Source organism: Malus domestica, chromosome 15, assembly GCF_042453785.1.
Source record: "Malus domestica chromosome 15, GDT2T_hap1".
NCBI classification, from domain to species: Eukaryota; Viridiplantae; Streptophyta; class Magnoliopsida; order Rosales; family Rosaceae; genus Malus; species Malus domestica.
Window position 1 is genome coordinate 6,867,787 of NC_091675.1, and position 16,918 is coordinate 6,884,704.

Here is a 16,918-nt window from a genome sequence, read left to right on the forward strand (position 1 = left end):
TTAGGGCGAACATGGCTTTCCCTGCCTTGATATTCCACTTTCACAGAGCGTCGTTGGTGTCATCTTCCGGCTGCGTAACTTCATTACCTTCAACGACATCCCAAAGATCTTGGCCTTGTAGGTAAGACTCCATACACGTCGCACATGTGTTGTAATTTTTGTTGTTCAACTTTTTTATTCCTCCAACAACTTGAAGATCTCTCATCGTGTCAGCAGAACTTCGATAAGCCGAACAAGACTAGTCAACAATCTTGCGAAGTACTAAACTTCTCACGATTCTAAAAAGCTTCACTAGAAACGGTCCCTAATCGTACCGCTCTGATATCAATTGTTGAGGAAAACTCATAGTACACAACTCTAACACAAGTGTTGGAGAGACAACATAAGTAAACAAATTACTTGTATTACACACACAAAATATTACAACACTCACAAGGACACAACTTTAGAAGCAATGACACTCACTCGCTTTCTAAAGACACACTCTAGATCACTCACACTCCTACAAGACTATTCTTACTTCTTCTTGATTGGTTATTTCTTGATTGATTGGTTGCATAGCACCACACCCATATTTATAGGCATGTTTGCCGACTTCACTAGCACTTTCTAGTGCATATTCATGCACACACTGCACTGACATACAAGCCCTTCTTAATAGCCGACTTTATTACTTGGCTAAGAATGCCCATCTAGATTATTCTTTAGGCCTCGTTTGGCAAGTCGGACTGTACTGACTATTTCTGTCGGATAGTATAAATAGTCACCGGATAGTACTGACTAAATTAGTCGGGCGTTTGGTGCAGTATCGGACTATTGACCGTATTATTTATACAGTGTTTGGTATTATATCGGATAGGAAAATCAAACTTAAAATAAAATTAAAAAAAAAACAGAAATCATCTCTTTTCCCAGATCTCTCCTCCGCAACCCCCAAATCCCTCCCTCTCTCCATTCTTTTTCTTCGTCTGCTCCGCCATTTTTAGCACCACCATCGACCACTCCAGCTACAACTTCTCCAAATCCTCCACCTCCTCCTCCGTCGCCTCCCTCAAATCCTTTAAATCCTCCATCTCTCAAAACCCCCAAATCTACGACCTCTCTGAGATCCGCTCCGCGACCTCCAACTTCGTCCCCCACCACCGTCTCTCATCCTCCTCTTGGCGCTGCTCCATCCGCTCCGAAGATGCTATCGTCTTCCAGCGCAAGTCCCGCAACCCGAAGAACCCCAGCTACACCGTCCTGTCGTCGTGGCTCTCCCGGATGCAGATCGTTACCGACCTCGCCCACGGCCTCGATTACATCCACCACTGCTCCGGCCTCGACTCTACATTCGTCCACAACCACATCAAGAGCTCCAACATCATCGTCTCCGAGTAGGACCACCTTGTGCTCGGCGCCAAAATCTGCCACTTCGGTACGGCAGAGCTGAAAATGGTAGAGTTGGTCGAGTTCGAGAAGGCGAGTGAGAAGGGGTCGAGTTCGAGAAGGCGAGAGAGAGGGTCGAGTTCGAGCGGAGAGCGAACGGAGAGGAAGGAGAGCGAGGCGGACTAAATTATACCGTGAATTTAGACGGTATAAGCAGTCGGGTAAGCGCCAGATAAAAAACGTGGGCCCGGATTATTTAATCCGGTGCCTATTTAATCCAAACAACATCAAACACCGTACACCGTATTATTAGTACTATCCGGTGCCTTATACGGTGTGCCAAACAGGGCCTTAGTGTTTTAGATTACTCTAGAATTTGGTTTGTTAACCAACTTCTTATTCTAGAGTTATGTAGGAATTTCTGCACAAATAAACTGGGCTTAATTAAATATGGGCCTTTTGGGCTGGTGTTGATTCTTCAACAGGGTGCGGATCAATGCCAAGTGGGTTCAGAGTGTTAAGGGTGAGAAAGATCTTGCCGATGTTTTGAAGGAGTTGGCACAGGAAATACTAGCTTTGATAGAAAAAATGGGTCTGGATTTTCCTCAGTTATTATGCAAGTTACATATTTTCCTAAAGAAGAATAATGGGACATGGATAAATATAAATGCACTGTCAAATTATAAGACTATATTTTCGAGACACATAATTTTTGATCTATTTCATAGAGAGACAAAACTTATTTATGTGGCAGGTGATGTCATGGTTGCTTTTTTAATTGTCGTATTTGCATCCTTAGATTTACTAAACTAGACAGCTAAATCGGTCAATCGATATGCTGACCTCACTCGGAGTGCGTTGGTGTGAAAGTTGAGAATGCAAACCCTACGTGCTATAACCGAGAGAACTAAAAAATCGAATGAAACAACTGACTTGCATGTGAAGAAAGTGACATATTAGGGTTTAGGTGTCGAAGGGGATGCATGCTTAGGAAAGGGGCTGCAAGTTTTGCACATAATTAATCCCAAAAATTGGTGCGTTAGTTCAAATTACGGTTAAACTTTCCACGTCCGAAGAAATATTTAAGCAGTGTCGACAGAGGTGAAAAAAGGAGTGCCTGGAGTGAAGATGAGTATCATTTCCTTTGTCGTCGTCTTTGAGGAATTCAGGTGGGCAGGGGAGAGATCCGTCAACACAAGCAATCAAACGGTGGCTCTTCAAAACTAGAACGATCTCAGGAAGCAGAAAGGAAGACGGTCAGCAGCAGGAGGATTGGTAGAAATGGTTGACGCGGTGGGACACGCTTGCAAGGGTAAGCAGGATCGGAAAAAAAGACGGTGTGAAAGAGGCGTAGGCAGAGAAGACGACTGAAGTGAACGGCCTCGATAACTCATCAGAGGCATAAGGTGTGTATTATATAATCATGCTGTACAATGAATACATTTGATACATGTGATATATTGAGTTGATGAGATACATCTGTACAATCGAAGACTAAAAACATCTGATACAATGAATGATGATTCTATCGTTTTATCACCTGGCAGGTGACGAAAGAATTGTTTGTCATAAGCTCGACTACAAGTACGCTGTCTCTGGAAAGTGATGACAACATGAACGATAAGGCTAGCAGTTTTCAATGTGCATAGACATCGAAATGGAACCCAAAGCACGCTGTCTTCAGATTTCTCAAAGTTCAGCCACGAACCATTGCCATCTGCCATTTTCTTTTCGAGGACACTATTGGTCTGGTTCAAGAAATCAGGAGCTTACGATCCCTGAACCCGTCAGTTCTACCTGGTCACTTAGCATAGTGTTTCTATTCCAGGTGGTTCTTCTGTGCTCACTACATTCAGCAACAGATGACATTCTCAGATCTGAACATTTTGGACAGCCCCAACCCGGATCACTACGTTATGAAAACCAGTGCATTATCACATAGTGCATCATAAAACTTTGCATACAAAAGCTTGAAGCATAGCTGCCCGTAGACCACTTTTGGATGCTATTTTTCCTTGGAACATACTGAGAGAGGATCTCACAAGTTCATAAACCTGAGCGACCGCTCTGCAAATTTTCTTCAAGAACTTCTAGATGATGTGAGCCGATGGCGGACATAATTGCAAAATTGAACTTTGACTGACATGCTCATAAGTCACAGTGCAGTCCAGCATCTTTCCAAGGAAAGCATCGGTTAGCCAGAATACATAGTGAATTTCCCTGTGTATTATATATATCATCAGAACATGTAAAAAAAAAAAATAAGAGCTGCAAAATGACTAGAAAACATGCCGTAGAACATTTCTTTTGACAACAAGAAGTACATAGATTGGTAGTAAGGCCATCACTCACAGCCATCCAATGCAAGAAAGTTTTGCTTTTTCAGATCAACAGCAAGAACACACCTTGGTAAATCTATGGTTCAGGCACAACAGCTTTACCTTTATATTAGTCGCCCTGAAAAGGTTGCAAGGAACCCCACGATCTTCCAACTTTCAGTTTGACATGCAACGGAACTGGACAACGAGTACTTAAATTAGGTACAGCAAACAAATGTCCTCAAATTATCGAGCATTAAGCAATGTTCCAGAAACTTTAGAAATATACCACGAAGCGAAATAGCATTTTCCATGCTCCTCTGTAGCAGCAAAGCAGCCTCCTTTATCACAACAGGATCAACTTCCAGTACTAATTCATCATGCACCTGGTTAGAAACAACCAACAAACATTGTTACATGAGTTGCCTTGTAAATGAAGCAAAATTATATTTAATTAACAAAGCTAACAAGATGCTAAATATTTTAGTTTCTTAATATCTTCCTCTACATTTCAAATTGCCCAAAGAACATAAAATTATAGAATTGTAAACAGAATTTCCAAAACCAACCTGTAATAAAATTCGGCAGCGGCCCTTCAGTACGTGTAACTTTGTTGCAGGGTGAGAAGAAGAATCAGGCCTTTCAACACCTTCAACTATCACGGAATATATATATTTATCATTGCAATCTTAATTATGTCAGCAGCAGATCCCTGTAAAAGGAAGACATCAGAGAAAAATACTACACTTCAGTGATTACCTTTAAACACCCACACTCCTCATCCCCACAGAAGGGAGGGAAAAAGTCATACCTGACTGACATATAGAATTCACAGCTTCTCTGAGCCTTTGACTTTTCTTTACTATTCCCAAGTTCTATTTTTGACAAAAAGCGCTTTCTTCCCTTTGTTGAATTGTAGCCAAGTGGCCATCACCTTTCCTAATAAACAAACCAAAAGAAAAAAAAAGAGGAAAGGACAACATGATTATGTTTCCTTGTTTTGTGGCCCATTTTGTGGCTTTTTTAAAGCCATAATTATTTGGTTTTCGGGTAGAAGAAAGGAGGAGAAATATAGAGGGCTCATTTTTCTGAAGAGAGAAGTGTAGAGAGCCCAAAAGAAAGAAGAAGTTGCTGCTTCATTTGGTTAGTAATCATCCACCAAAGTAGTTGTTGTAATAGCTTTGAGCTATATGTATAGAGAAGAAATTATTCATTATATTTCTTCCTCTATTTGTTTCTTTGGTGTGTGAGAGCTATTGGGTGTATTGGGTTATTTGGGTTGTGAGATTACCAACACTTTGTAAACTCCCATTTGGTTGATAGTGGATTCTTGGGTGAGCTCCTACTGCTCCGAGGACGTACTCCAGTTACACTGACTGTTGAGGAACATCGTTAAAATTTTGGTGTCTTTAATATTTTGTTCTTGCATTTTCATTTGATAATTTTCTTGTGGGTTAGCTTGAGTTGATTCCAACGGGTTTGGTGCTATCCTAGCACAACAATTGGTATCAGAGCACTGGTTGCTCTTGGGTACTGTCTAGTTGCCAAAGATGTCAGACGGGCAAGATGAGAATCCTTTTGGAAGCAGCTCCGGGTTTGCAAGAACTACGGTGCAAAATGCAAAGTTCGAAGTGGAAAAGTTTGATGGCACAAACAACTTCGAGATGTGGCAATGTGAGGTCAAAGATGTGTTGGCTCAACAAGATCTACTTGCCGCTTTGGGAGAGAAGCCGGAAGCTATGTCGAAGTCGGAATGGGAAAAATTAAATTTGTGGGCTTGCTCTTCAATTCGGTTGTGCCTTGCAAAAACTCAGAAGTATTTTGTGATGCGGGAGACATTAGCAAGTGTGTTGTGGCAAAAATTGGAAGACAAGTATATGACGAAGAGTGCAGAGAACCGGCTACACTTGAAGAAAAAGCTCTACCGCTTCCAATACAAAGAAGGTACAAAAATGATTAGACACCTTGATGCTTTTAATAAGTTGATTGCCGACTTGTTAAATTTAGATGAGGATATTAAGGATGAAGACAAGGCCTTAATATTGTTGAATTCCTTGCCGGACTCTTATGAGCATTTTGTTACCACTATTATGCATGGTAAAGAAACTGTGAAATTTGAAGATGTGTCAAATGCCTTGATGAATTATGAAATGAGGTATAGAGACAAAAATCATGATAGTACCTCTGAAGCTTTATTTGTTAGAGGTAGATCATCGGAGAGAAGATCATTTTCTAGCAGGAAAAAATCACAGTCTCGACCTAGAGGAAACTCTAAAGGTAGAAAACCTTTGGAAAGGGATGAATGTGCCTTTTGTCGTAATAAGGGCCATTGGAAGAAAGATTGTCCTAAGTTGAAGACCAAAGGAAAAGAAAGTTCTGAAGCCAATGTTGCTGAGGTTGAAACAGATTTTTCTGATTTTGCTTTAACCACTTCATCATCATTTGATTGTGCTACTAAGTGGGTGTTGGATACGGGTTGTACTCATCATATGACTCCTCACAAGGATTGGTTTTCAAGCTTGAAAGAGTTTGATGGTGGCGTTGTGTTCATGGGAGATGACAATCCTTGCACAACAAAAGGGATTGGTACAGTTCGTTTGAAGTTGCATGATGGCATGGTTAAAGAGTTGACAGGTGTTCGGTATGTACCGAATTTGAAGAAAAATCTTATTTCTTTGGGTACTTTGGAATCCAAGGGCTTCAGGTTTCATTCAGATGGACATACATTGAAAGTTACTTATGGTGCACTTGTTGTGATGAAAGCTCCTCGATGTGGCCATTTGTATTTATTGCAAGGAAGCACTGTGACAGGTGAAGCATCTGTAGTCTCAGAAAATATGGGCATATCTGATTCTGATACTACTAGACTGTGGCATATGAGATTAGGCCATGCAGGTGAGAAAGCTCTACAAGGGCTTGTGAAACAAGGTCTTCTAAAAGGTGCCACGACCTGTAAGCTTAATTTCTGCGAGCATTGTGTCTTGGGAAAGCAAACTAGAGTGAAGTTTGGTACTGATGTACATCAGACGAAGGGCATTCTTGATTATGTGCATTCAGATGTTTGGGGTCCTACAAAGACTCCCTCTTTGAGTGGTAGACATTGGTTCGTGACCTTTGTTGATGATTATTCAAGAAGGTCTTGGGTCTACACTATGAAGCACAAGAGTGAGGTGTTGAGCATTTTCTTGGGTTGGAAGAAAATGGTTGAGAACCAGACTGGGAGAAAGATTAAGATTTTGAGATCGGATAATGGTGGTGAATACACATCCGACCCTTTCTTTAAAGTTTGCAAAGAAGAAGGAATTGTGAGATATTTCAGTGTTCGGGGAACTCCACAACAAAATGGAGTTGCAGAAAGATTGAATCGAACCTTGCTTGAGAAGGTTAGATGTATGTTGTCTCAGTCGGGTTTAAGCAAGTCATTTTGGGCAGAAGCAGTTAATTATGCATGTCACATCATCAACCGGTTACCCTTAGCTGCTGTTCAGGGTAAGACACCAATGGAGGTATGGACTGGAAAACCTTCTTCTGATTATAACTATATCCGTATTTTTGGTTCACCTGCTTATTTTCATGTGACTGAAAATAAACTTGATCCTAGAGCAAAAAAGGCTATCTTTCTTGGTTTTAGTAGTGGTGTAAAAGGTTACCGGTTGTGGTGCCCAGAGATGAAAAAACTTGTAATCAGTAGAGATGTGACATTTGATGAAGAAAGTATGTACAAAGTCTCTGAGAAGAATGTGAAAGATGTCCAACAGGTGGAGCTTGAGAAAGTTACCTCTGGTATTTCAAATCTTATTTCCGATGATGTCGAAGCAACTACAAGTGAAGAAGTTGGAGACCATGAGGATGTTGAAGAAGTTGAACTTGAAGATTCTATTCAAGTTGAAGAGCAAGTTTCACCTCAAGGGTCTATTGCCAAGAACAGAGGAAATAGACAAATTACCAAGCCAGCTCGGTATAGTGACTATGTTTCTTTTGCTCTTCCTATTATCACTGATGAGATTCCATCCAATTTCGAGGAAGCCATTGAGAGTGAGGAGAAGGAGAGGTGGTGCAATGCCATGGGTGATGAGATGAATTCTCTCTTGAAGAACAAGACTTGGGAGTTAGCTAAATTGCCTAAGGGCAAGAAAGCTATCGGTTGCAAATGGGTGTATGCCAAGAAGGAAGATGCTGATGAGAAAAGCAATGTGAGATTCAAAGCAAGATTAGTTGCTAAAGGGTATGCACAAAAGGAGGGCATTGACTACAATGAAATCTTTTCTCCGGTTGTGAAGCATTCCTCAATTCGCATTATGTTAGCTCTTGTTGCACAATATGATCTTGAGCTTGTGCAACTTGATGTGAAGACGACTTTCCTACATGGTGATTTGAATGAAGAGATCTATATGTGTCAACCGGATGGGTATATAGTGAAAGGGAAGGAAAATTTGTTTTGCAAATTGAAGAAATCACTTTATGGCTTGAAGCAATCTCCAAGGCAATGGTATTTGAGGTTTATAAATTTATGAGAGGCCAAAATTATTCTAGAAGTCAATATGATCATTGTGTGTACTTCAAGAAGTTGCAAGATGGGTCTTTCATTTATTTATTGATATATGTTGATGATATGTTGATTGCCTCAAAGAATGTTGAAGAGATTGAGAAATTGAAGAAACAAATGAAGAACGAGTTCGAGATGAAGGATCTTGGTGAAGCGAAGAAGATCCTTGGCATAGAGATAACTAGAGATAGAGCAAAGGGTTTCGTCAGTTTGAATCAAAGACAATACATTGAGAAGTTGATTCGGAAGTTTGGAGTTCATGATTCAACCAAACCGGTTAGTACCCCTTTGGCTCCTCATTTTAAATTGAGTTCTCTACAGTGTCCTAAAACTGATAAAGAGAAGCTGCAAATGAAAAATATACCATATGCAAATTTGGTTGGTAGTTTGATGTATGCAATGGTATGCTCTAGACCGGATATTGCTCATGCAGTTGGCATGGTGAGTCGATATATGCATAATCCAGGTAAAGAGCATTGGCAAGCAGCTAAGTGGATATTGAGGTATCTCCATGGCAAGCAGCTAAGTGGATATTGAGGTATCTCCATGGTACTCGAGATGTTGGTTTATGCTTTGAGAGGGATGACTCTGGTATTGGTCATTTTGTAGTTGGTTATGTTGATTCAGATTATGCAGGTGATCTGGATGGAAGGAAGTCTACTACAGGCTATGTGTTTACTATGGCTAAAGGACCAGTTTGTTGGATGTCCATTTTGCAGTCGTCTGTTGCCTTGTCTACTACAGAGGCTGAATATATGGCAGTTGCTGAAGCTATAAAGGAGGCCATTTGGATACATGGGCTGATTAGAAATTTGGGGGTTGATCAGAAGCAGGTGGAGGTACATTGTGATAGTCAGAGTGCCATTTATTTGGCTAAGTATCAGGTTCATCATGCAATGACCAAGCACATAGATGTGCGTTATCACTTTGTTCGTGAAATTGTTGGTGAAGGGGAAATCATTCTCCAGAAGATTCCAACTAAAGACAACCCCGCTGATATGTTGACTAAGGTTGTTGGTGTTGCCAAGTTTGTTCATTGCTTGAACTTGGCTCACATTTTGCATATATAAAGAAGGCGTTGAGCAGTAGGAGTTTTGGAGCATTTGGCTCGGCATGAATTGTTCTCTTGCTAGTGTTTGGGAGTGATTTTTTGGGTCAATTGTGTTGGTTGGCTTATCATGGCGTTTTCGGAACTTGGCCAAGGTGGAGATTGTTGAATTGTGGCCAAGTGACCATCACCTTTCCTAATAAACAAACCAAAAGAAAAAAAAAGAGGAAAGGACAACATGATTATGTTTCCTTGTTTTGTGGCCCATTTTGTGGCTTTTTTAAAGCCATAATTATTTGGTTTTCGGGTAGAAGAAAGGAGGAGAAATATAGAGGGCTCATTTTTCTGAAGAGAGAAGTGAGAGCTACCGAGAGCAAGGAGAGTTGTAGAGAGCCCAAAAGAAAGAAGAAGTTGCTGCTTCATTTGGTTAGTAATCATCCACCAAAGTAGTTGTTGTTGTAATAGCTTTGAGTTATATGTATAGAGAAGAAATTATTCATTATATTTCTTCCTCTATTTGTTTCTTTGGTGTGTGTGAGCTATTGGGTGTATTGGGTTATTTGGGTTGTGAGATTACCAACACTTTGTAAACTCCCATTTGGTTGATAGTGGATTCTTGGGTGAGCTCCTACTGCTCCGAGGACGTACTCCAGTTACACTGACTGTTGAGGAACCTCGTTAAAATTTTGGTGTCTTTAATATTTTGTTCTTGCATTTTCATTTGATAATTTTCTTGTGGGTTAGCTTGAGTTGGTTCCAACGGGTTTGGTGCTATCCTAGCACAACACCCTTAGGGTTTTGATGAGTATTTATCAAATATAGCCAAAAATTAATCCTTAATTTCAAAAATGTCATTTTTTATAAAAATTTTCAAATGTATCCAAAATTCCACTTAAATAGACGCAAATACCCTCAAATTTAACAATCAAATAAATTAAAGGCTTTTTAGCCAAAATGATTCGTGACATTGACATAACTCATTAATCTGGTCCTTAACAATTAATGATAATCAATAGTAGTGTTCTTGAATTTGTTATTATTAATCATTTTAGTCTTTCTTTGAATTTATCCATCGTGATCATTTTAGTTTTTTCGTGAAAAATCTATCAATTGCTCTGTTAGTGTGATGATGTGGCACCATGTGGGTTTCACAAATACAATCATATAACAACATGTGGATTAACTTTAAAAACTATTTTTTATATTTAAAACTAAAAATGATATTAGTAAGAAAAAAGGTGTTGAAGGCATGATTGAAATTCTACTACTCTCACTTGCAGTAACCGCAGCGGGGCTCAATGTCAGTGATGAGGGGGTCGAAGGGGATAGGGTTGTGGTGGAGTGTAGAAGCGAAGGTGAAATTGGACCGAAGCTTGAGGCAACAGTAGCTAAAAAGCCTTTAATTTATTTAATTGTTAAATTTGAGGGTATTTGTGTCTATTTAAATGAAATTTTGGATATATTTGAAAGTTTTTATAAAAAATGACATTTTTGAAATTAAGAGTTAATTTTTGGCTATATTTGATAAATAATGCACATAATGAACAGTTGAATAGCTTCAAAGAAATGTTTACAGCATTGTATTACAAGGGAACTAACAGACTCTTCTGGAATCCCAGTCCATCTAGCCGCTATCATGGTGAAGACATCACCATGGGATTACTAAGGAGTTCAATGAGTGCAGAGTCTTTAGAGAATGTGCCATCAGCCGCAATTCTATCTGAGAATAATCTGCAGTTACAACAATAAATCAATTAACGTACACCATAGAGTCATAAATCCCATCCCCTTCTCCTAGTTAATATCCCACAAAAAAATTCCTAGTCTGAATATATGACAATTCTGTACCAACCCTCCCCCACATCCTCATCTACTCGAGAATTTTGTTGACTTTTATGGTATAAATATAATAATAACACACAAATGGCCTTCAAATACAAGAGCAAGCTGATCGTTACCTGAGTAGGAATGAAGTAATCGCGAGCATTGATGTTCAATTGATCAACATCAGTTTCGTTTCCATTTCCATCCTTATTTATTTTAAAGTCAACCATATGTTCAACACACTGCATAAATCAAAAAGAACAAAATGTGATATGATAGTAAAGATTAAATCTTGTTAACGACTGAAGGAGAGGGAAGAGAGAATAAAACGACTCATGGGAAACCCAAACCTGGCGATTTGGTTCCTCCATTAAAGGCGACCAGTTGCTGTTGATGTTTGGAGCCAATGACCATGTAATGTGTACTAATTCTGTGTCCTCACAGAGCCTACCCAGTGAACAAATTGATACCAATGTACAGTTTAAAAGTTTTGCCAACGTACGATGCTCCTTAATGACGGGAATTATGGGATGCTCATCCCTGAAATGAAATGGATTATAGGATGCTCATCCATCAAAACAATGAGAGGCTGATGCCACAAAATCAAGAGATTCAAATGTGCAAGCAAGAATACTTTAATACCATCTCCTTCAAGTGTTCAATATTCAAACAAAACAATCTAAATGGGATGGAAGCCTCTATGGAATCAAATAACTAAATGGTAATCCTTTTCGCTTGAGTATTTATATTTCAACAGCTAATTCACACCTGAGAGGGGTAAGGTTACGAAGTACGATAGAAGAATAGAAGTCTCGCTAATACCTTAATAAATCCAAGCAGTGCTTGTCTGTACTTGGATGTTGTTTCCCCTTGTTGCGGCCCTCTGGTATGGGCAACTTTTAAGTGTGTTGTGATTGGCTCATATTTTGAGCTGGCAACAATGAAGTGACCTGTGTTTTTGGTGGAAATATCACATGGTGTGGGCTGCATGAAAGTTGCAGACAAGTGCTGCAAAGTAAAAGCAAAAGTGAACAACAAGCCAAATGTTTTTCGACTAGTAAACTAAACAAAGAAAAGTTTGGTGGACATCATCATGAGTAAAGGCACAATGATGATGCTTGTAAGAAAATAGAAAAAGGTGGTTGCTTTTAGTTTAATGATTATGAAGAAATGTGATGATGGATTGGCCTTTATTTAATGCAAGGAAATGCTTGCTTTATGTGTGCTTGCCGAGAGAGAAGGTTTGCATCAGAAAAGCATCCAAGGTGGAGAAAGCATTTGGTTCTCCCATGGGAAAGGTTTAACATGGGTTGAGAGAAAATTAAGAGAGCTAGAGTGAAAAGTATTATAGTGAAAGAACTCTTGGGTAGAGTGAGACTCTTGGGAAAATTCTATGAGTGGGTGTGCAAGGGATTCGGGATTGAGTTATGTTGATTTAACTCATGTGTACTTGTACTGTTATTCATAGTGAAGAGCAATATCTCTTCGGGGACGTAGGCATGTTTTTGCCGAACCTCGTAAATTTTTAGGTGTCTTTATTTCTTGTATTTTATTTTGTTCAACTGAGTGTGATTTGGTGAGGTTGTAATCTGAATCTCGTTTCCACACTAACGATCAGGCCGAGGCACAACAAAGTGTCCATACATAGATTAGCAAAATCTGCTGCCGTGGATAACGAAAATTTCATGCCAGCCAACTTATAGGCTTCCTTCTCAAGCTGCCCTAGCTTTTTTCTTAACACCTTGCGTGCTTGTAAGCATCCTTCCATGTCAAGACCCACTCCCCAGAGCTCCATGTCGGCAAGAATATTAACCTAGCATACAAATAAGCAATAAGCTATTGTCGAAGTGGTTGGGTTGGGTACTGGTTCTCAAGCACCCAACTAAACAGTGGTCATGCATTTAAATCCAAAACAAACAATAGCAATAATGTAAACCTCAAATAAAATGAAGCTCCCTCAAAAAAATTAAGTCAGATGCTATGAAAGTAACTTACCAATGGGAATTCAAAATCTAGGAGGGCTTCAGTGAGGTCTTCAGCAACAAGTAACTTCCAAAGAACAGAACATAAGGCTCATATTTTTGCAGCCCGATGGTAGCAACCGTTATGTGCAGCTCTTCGCATCTGATTCTTCCACCTGCCATTCCGATTAGCAGCTGATGCAGCTTCACTGGATAACCTTTTCTTAACTTCCTATAAATCGTTCTAAAATCTTCAAATGCAAATTCAGTAACGATGAACATGTAAATATTGAATGAAAGAATTATAGTTAAACACTTCTGCCTTTAAGAAATGCTTTGATTGAAATGATGAAGTTTCTTTTTTGGGAGTTTTAACAAAACACTTCCGGTACTGTTCACTTTTAATGAAAAACCACATTTATACATTTCCATGGTATTATTCACTATATCTTTAAAAATACTTTTCATTAAAAAGGAAGTTTTTTTGGATTTTTCGTTAATTTTCCTTTATATGAACTGGAGGCAACAATAAAAACGAGCTGTCTATGATTCCAAAACAAGCACTTTTCCATTCAAGATTCTGACGGCCAAATCTCTGAGTATGAACTGCAGGACTTTTAAGTGCCTGAATCTGAACTTTCAACTTCCAAGTAAATTTTCTAACACCTCTTTTCCCCATTATTTTGCCCATTCTATTCCATCTGCATCTAGCCATCTCCAACAAATCATCAAGAGGTAACACATTACTTCTATTGCCGGATCCATTCAAATTCAAGCATTCATTTTTACCGCTGTCTGACCACACTAGATCCTTAGGAATATTGACATAGTACACAGGAGAGTTTTCCCAACAGATGGCTATGCCATGTATTTCAAAGGGCGCAACAGAATTCAATTCCGATCGTTTGTTGTAGTGAATATCAAAATAGAACTCTCAGATGGATCCCCAGAGATCCAAGAAGGAATCAAAACCGCCAAGAGTTTTAACTGCATGAATAGGGCCTTTCCCACAAGCATTGCTTTTATAGCTAGAGGACAAATTCTCCCTTTTGCAGCGTTTCTGTTTTTCAAGAGCAAGAGAGTCATCAGATGCCCTAGTTCTATCAATTAAGCTTTGTAACTCAACCCGGTCAGTCAAATCAGTACTTTTCGTTTGATCCATCGCAGCAGTAAGATAATCCAGCCCTCGAAGATGTACTTGAGAATTGTCAGGACTAGACTTAATTTGCATGACACCAGTTGACTTTACTTCTGCAGCCCTTTCAGAATGAACCCTACCTTCCAAAGATGCTTTAGCAGCGTACTCTGTGCTGCGCTCTACATTAGGGAAGCTACTAGTGGAGTTATCACCAGAGGAATTTCCTTCTCCTTGCATACTGGGACTTCCACCACCAGTTAAAAATACCGGTCCAGAAAACTGTGGGACATCCAATCCAAGAGCTTTAAAAGAGGCAACTCTTGCCTCTTCAGCTTTTTCAAGAACTATTTTGTGCGCACCATTCTTGATCTTCTTTGCTACGCCTACTTGGATGCGCCTTTGAGCTGAACCTTCTGCAGTCATATTATCAACTTACCAATATTAGGAAAGAATGCAGGAAAAATACGCAATAAAATCAAAATAACTTTAAGAAAGAGTAAAATAAGTTATAAAAGAAAAGTGGGCAAAAACTCATCTTCGTAAAATGAAGTACATAAACTATAGAGCTAGAACCATCCATATGAACAAATATTATCACAATCCCGCTGGCAAACAAGCATATGAAACAAATGCATCTGAGCAAACTTACATGCATTTAGAAAGCTAATTGTTGTACAATACTTGACTGGAAAGAGTACCGTTGTGCATTTCATTGAAAGACCAGAAAGAGATTCGCGTTCAGAAAAAGGTCTTAGAATTAGTTATCACACACTAAAATTTGCCTTCTTAGGCAGAATTCTTTTCTGTAGTTACTGGTTTGTAATGTTACATAAACTCAATTCCTTTTTTAAAGGTCAAAGAGAATGCATGGAGTAAGCTAAGAAACACACTTCGGGGTTTCAGAATGTCTCCAAAGCAAAGAAATGCTAAGAACTAAGCTAAGAAACAATTATTTCTTAATAGTCCTGGTAACCATCACAAATCAAACATAGTTTAGAAGAACATGATCTTATCAGGACATCAGATGATATTAAGATATCATTTACCAGGAACTTATCATAGGAAACTGAGAAGCCGTGTACTAAAATTAGAATCTTATATGCATCACCTTGTTCGTTCCATGATGAAGATTCAAAAAGAGCTTTGACTATTTCAGGGATGGACGCTTCAGCAATTGCTAAAGGAGTACGCAAGCCAGCTTTATAGAGTGCCCTCGCTCGAGAACCCTACAGATCAGCACATACCATTTACAAATAAATATATAAACATTACTGTTGAGCATATGTCAGGTATCAAAAGGAGGTTACGAATGTGACTGTAGTTCACACACCTTGATATATGGAATTGTAGTAAGCTCTACAATCTCTGCTCTCACTCCAAATGAAACACGATTTTGGAACTTGCAAACCAAGCCCTCTAAAAAAGAGAATGCATACAAAGAAAAAAGGGGGGGACATAAACCTTATCATTCTATAAACAAAAAACGAGAATGATACAAAGAAAAAAAGGGGCGGACATGAAACCTAACCCCTCTAGAATCAAACCTAAAGATCTAAACATGCAAAACAAGTCAAATGACATCATAAAGTTAGGAGAAAACAAGAAAGTGAGACAAATCTAGATGCTGATATGCACATTAATTTGAGAAGTGGTAATCAGACAAGTCAACATAGTCTAAAAACATAGTAGCATGAACAACCATCGAAGAAGAATCATGCCATGTAAAACTGATAGATACTCGAAAAAGAAAAAGAACAAAAATTTAAATGACAAGACGAAAGGAACAAAATGCATGTCACCTCCCATGTGCGTGTGTATAGATGGTTGATTTCGTTATATCGAGTTCATTGAAGAGGTGAAGTCAAAGTTGATTTGATGCTACAATTATATTGTTTTCATTTCGATTTAGGTGAATAAGTAGAAAGTTTATATAAAAATAATATTATTTACTCTAATTCTATAAAGTTTAGTGAGTAGTACCAATGTGAAAATCCAATTATGATTTTTCCTCTTTCCTTTCTCTTATTTTAGTTATAAATTAGTAAACGAGCTATAATAAAGGTATCACCCATAGAGGCTTTATCCTTTATGAGGATACTATATTTTAAGCCTCAATGAGAAATAGGGAGAAAAAATGTGTGTGATTAATATTTATCGTTTAACATGTTGCAATTAAGTATGCCATATATAAACAACCGAGCTTTATTGTCCTTACTTGAACAACTAAACAGTATTCCATGATTTCTTTCGCTCAAAGTAAAGCATATATGCCCCCTAATAGAATCCACATTTTTGTATTCTTAATTAAATTTTAATAAGAACATTTAATATTATGATCTAGTGTTATTATTCTTCACTTGTAAGTGAGACCTTATATTCGATTCTCACTAAAGACGATTTTGAACCACATTACAGCTAACACATTGTGAGGCTAAGCGTATCCTCTCTCCTTTATTTAAAAAAAAATTATATAACAAAGTTAGAAATCAAAATGATTTTTTTCTCTTATATTCATTTTTAGTAATTACATATGCCTTAAAAATAAACTAATTGACACAAAAAAAAAAACACAATAACTGATCAAATCAAACATTTCTATATATAAGAGCATTATTCTCCAAAAAATACAAAAGAATCATAGAGACATCAAAAAACAAATGTTTTTATATTATATAGCATTTAAAAACATATGTTAGATTAGAGGGGAATATAGAA

At 38.5% G+C, this 16,918-nt stretch overlaps 1 protein-coding gene, 1 long non-coding RNA gene and 1 other non-coding gene across 3 annotated transcripts; 1 reads left to right on the plus strand and 2 right to left on the minus strand.

Moving 5' to 3' along the window:
* The first annotated feature begins 11 nt into the window (after nt 1-11).
* Nucleotides 12-1,380, plus strand: LOC139191654 (probable LRR receptor-like serine/threonine-protein kinase At1g07560). Its single transcript, XM_070812641.1, has 2 exons — nt 12-74; nt 916-1,380. Exons 1-2 carry the CDS (start codon nt 12-14, stop codon nt 1,378-1,380), a joined length of 528 nt encoding a protein of 175 aa, XP_070668742.1.
* A 1,995-nt stretch (nt 1,381-3,375) lies between these two features.
* Nucleotides 3,376-10,265, minus strand: LOC139192062 (uncharacterized). Its single transcript, XR_011575854.1, has 6 exons — nt 10,069-10,265; nt 4,498-4,589; nt 4,256-4,398; nt 3,976-4,072; nt 3,810-3,884; nt 3,376-3,588 (listed from the first exon to the last, which is right to left on the minus strand). It is a non-coding gene; the product is annotated as an uncharacterized lncRNA (long non-coding RNA).
* Nucleotides 10,266-10,837: 572 nt separating this feature from the next.
* Nucleotides 10,838-12,113, minus strand: LOC114821293 (uncharacterized). Its single transcript, XR_011575855.1, has 4 exons — nt 11,927-12,113; nt 11,455-11,644; nt 11,239-11,346; nt 10,838-11,011 (listed from the first exon to the last, which is right to left on the minus strand). It is a non-coding gene; the product is annotated as an uncharacterized protein (transcript).
* Nucleotides 12,114-16,918: the final 4,805 nt, after the last annotated feature.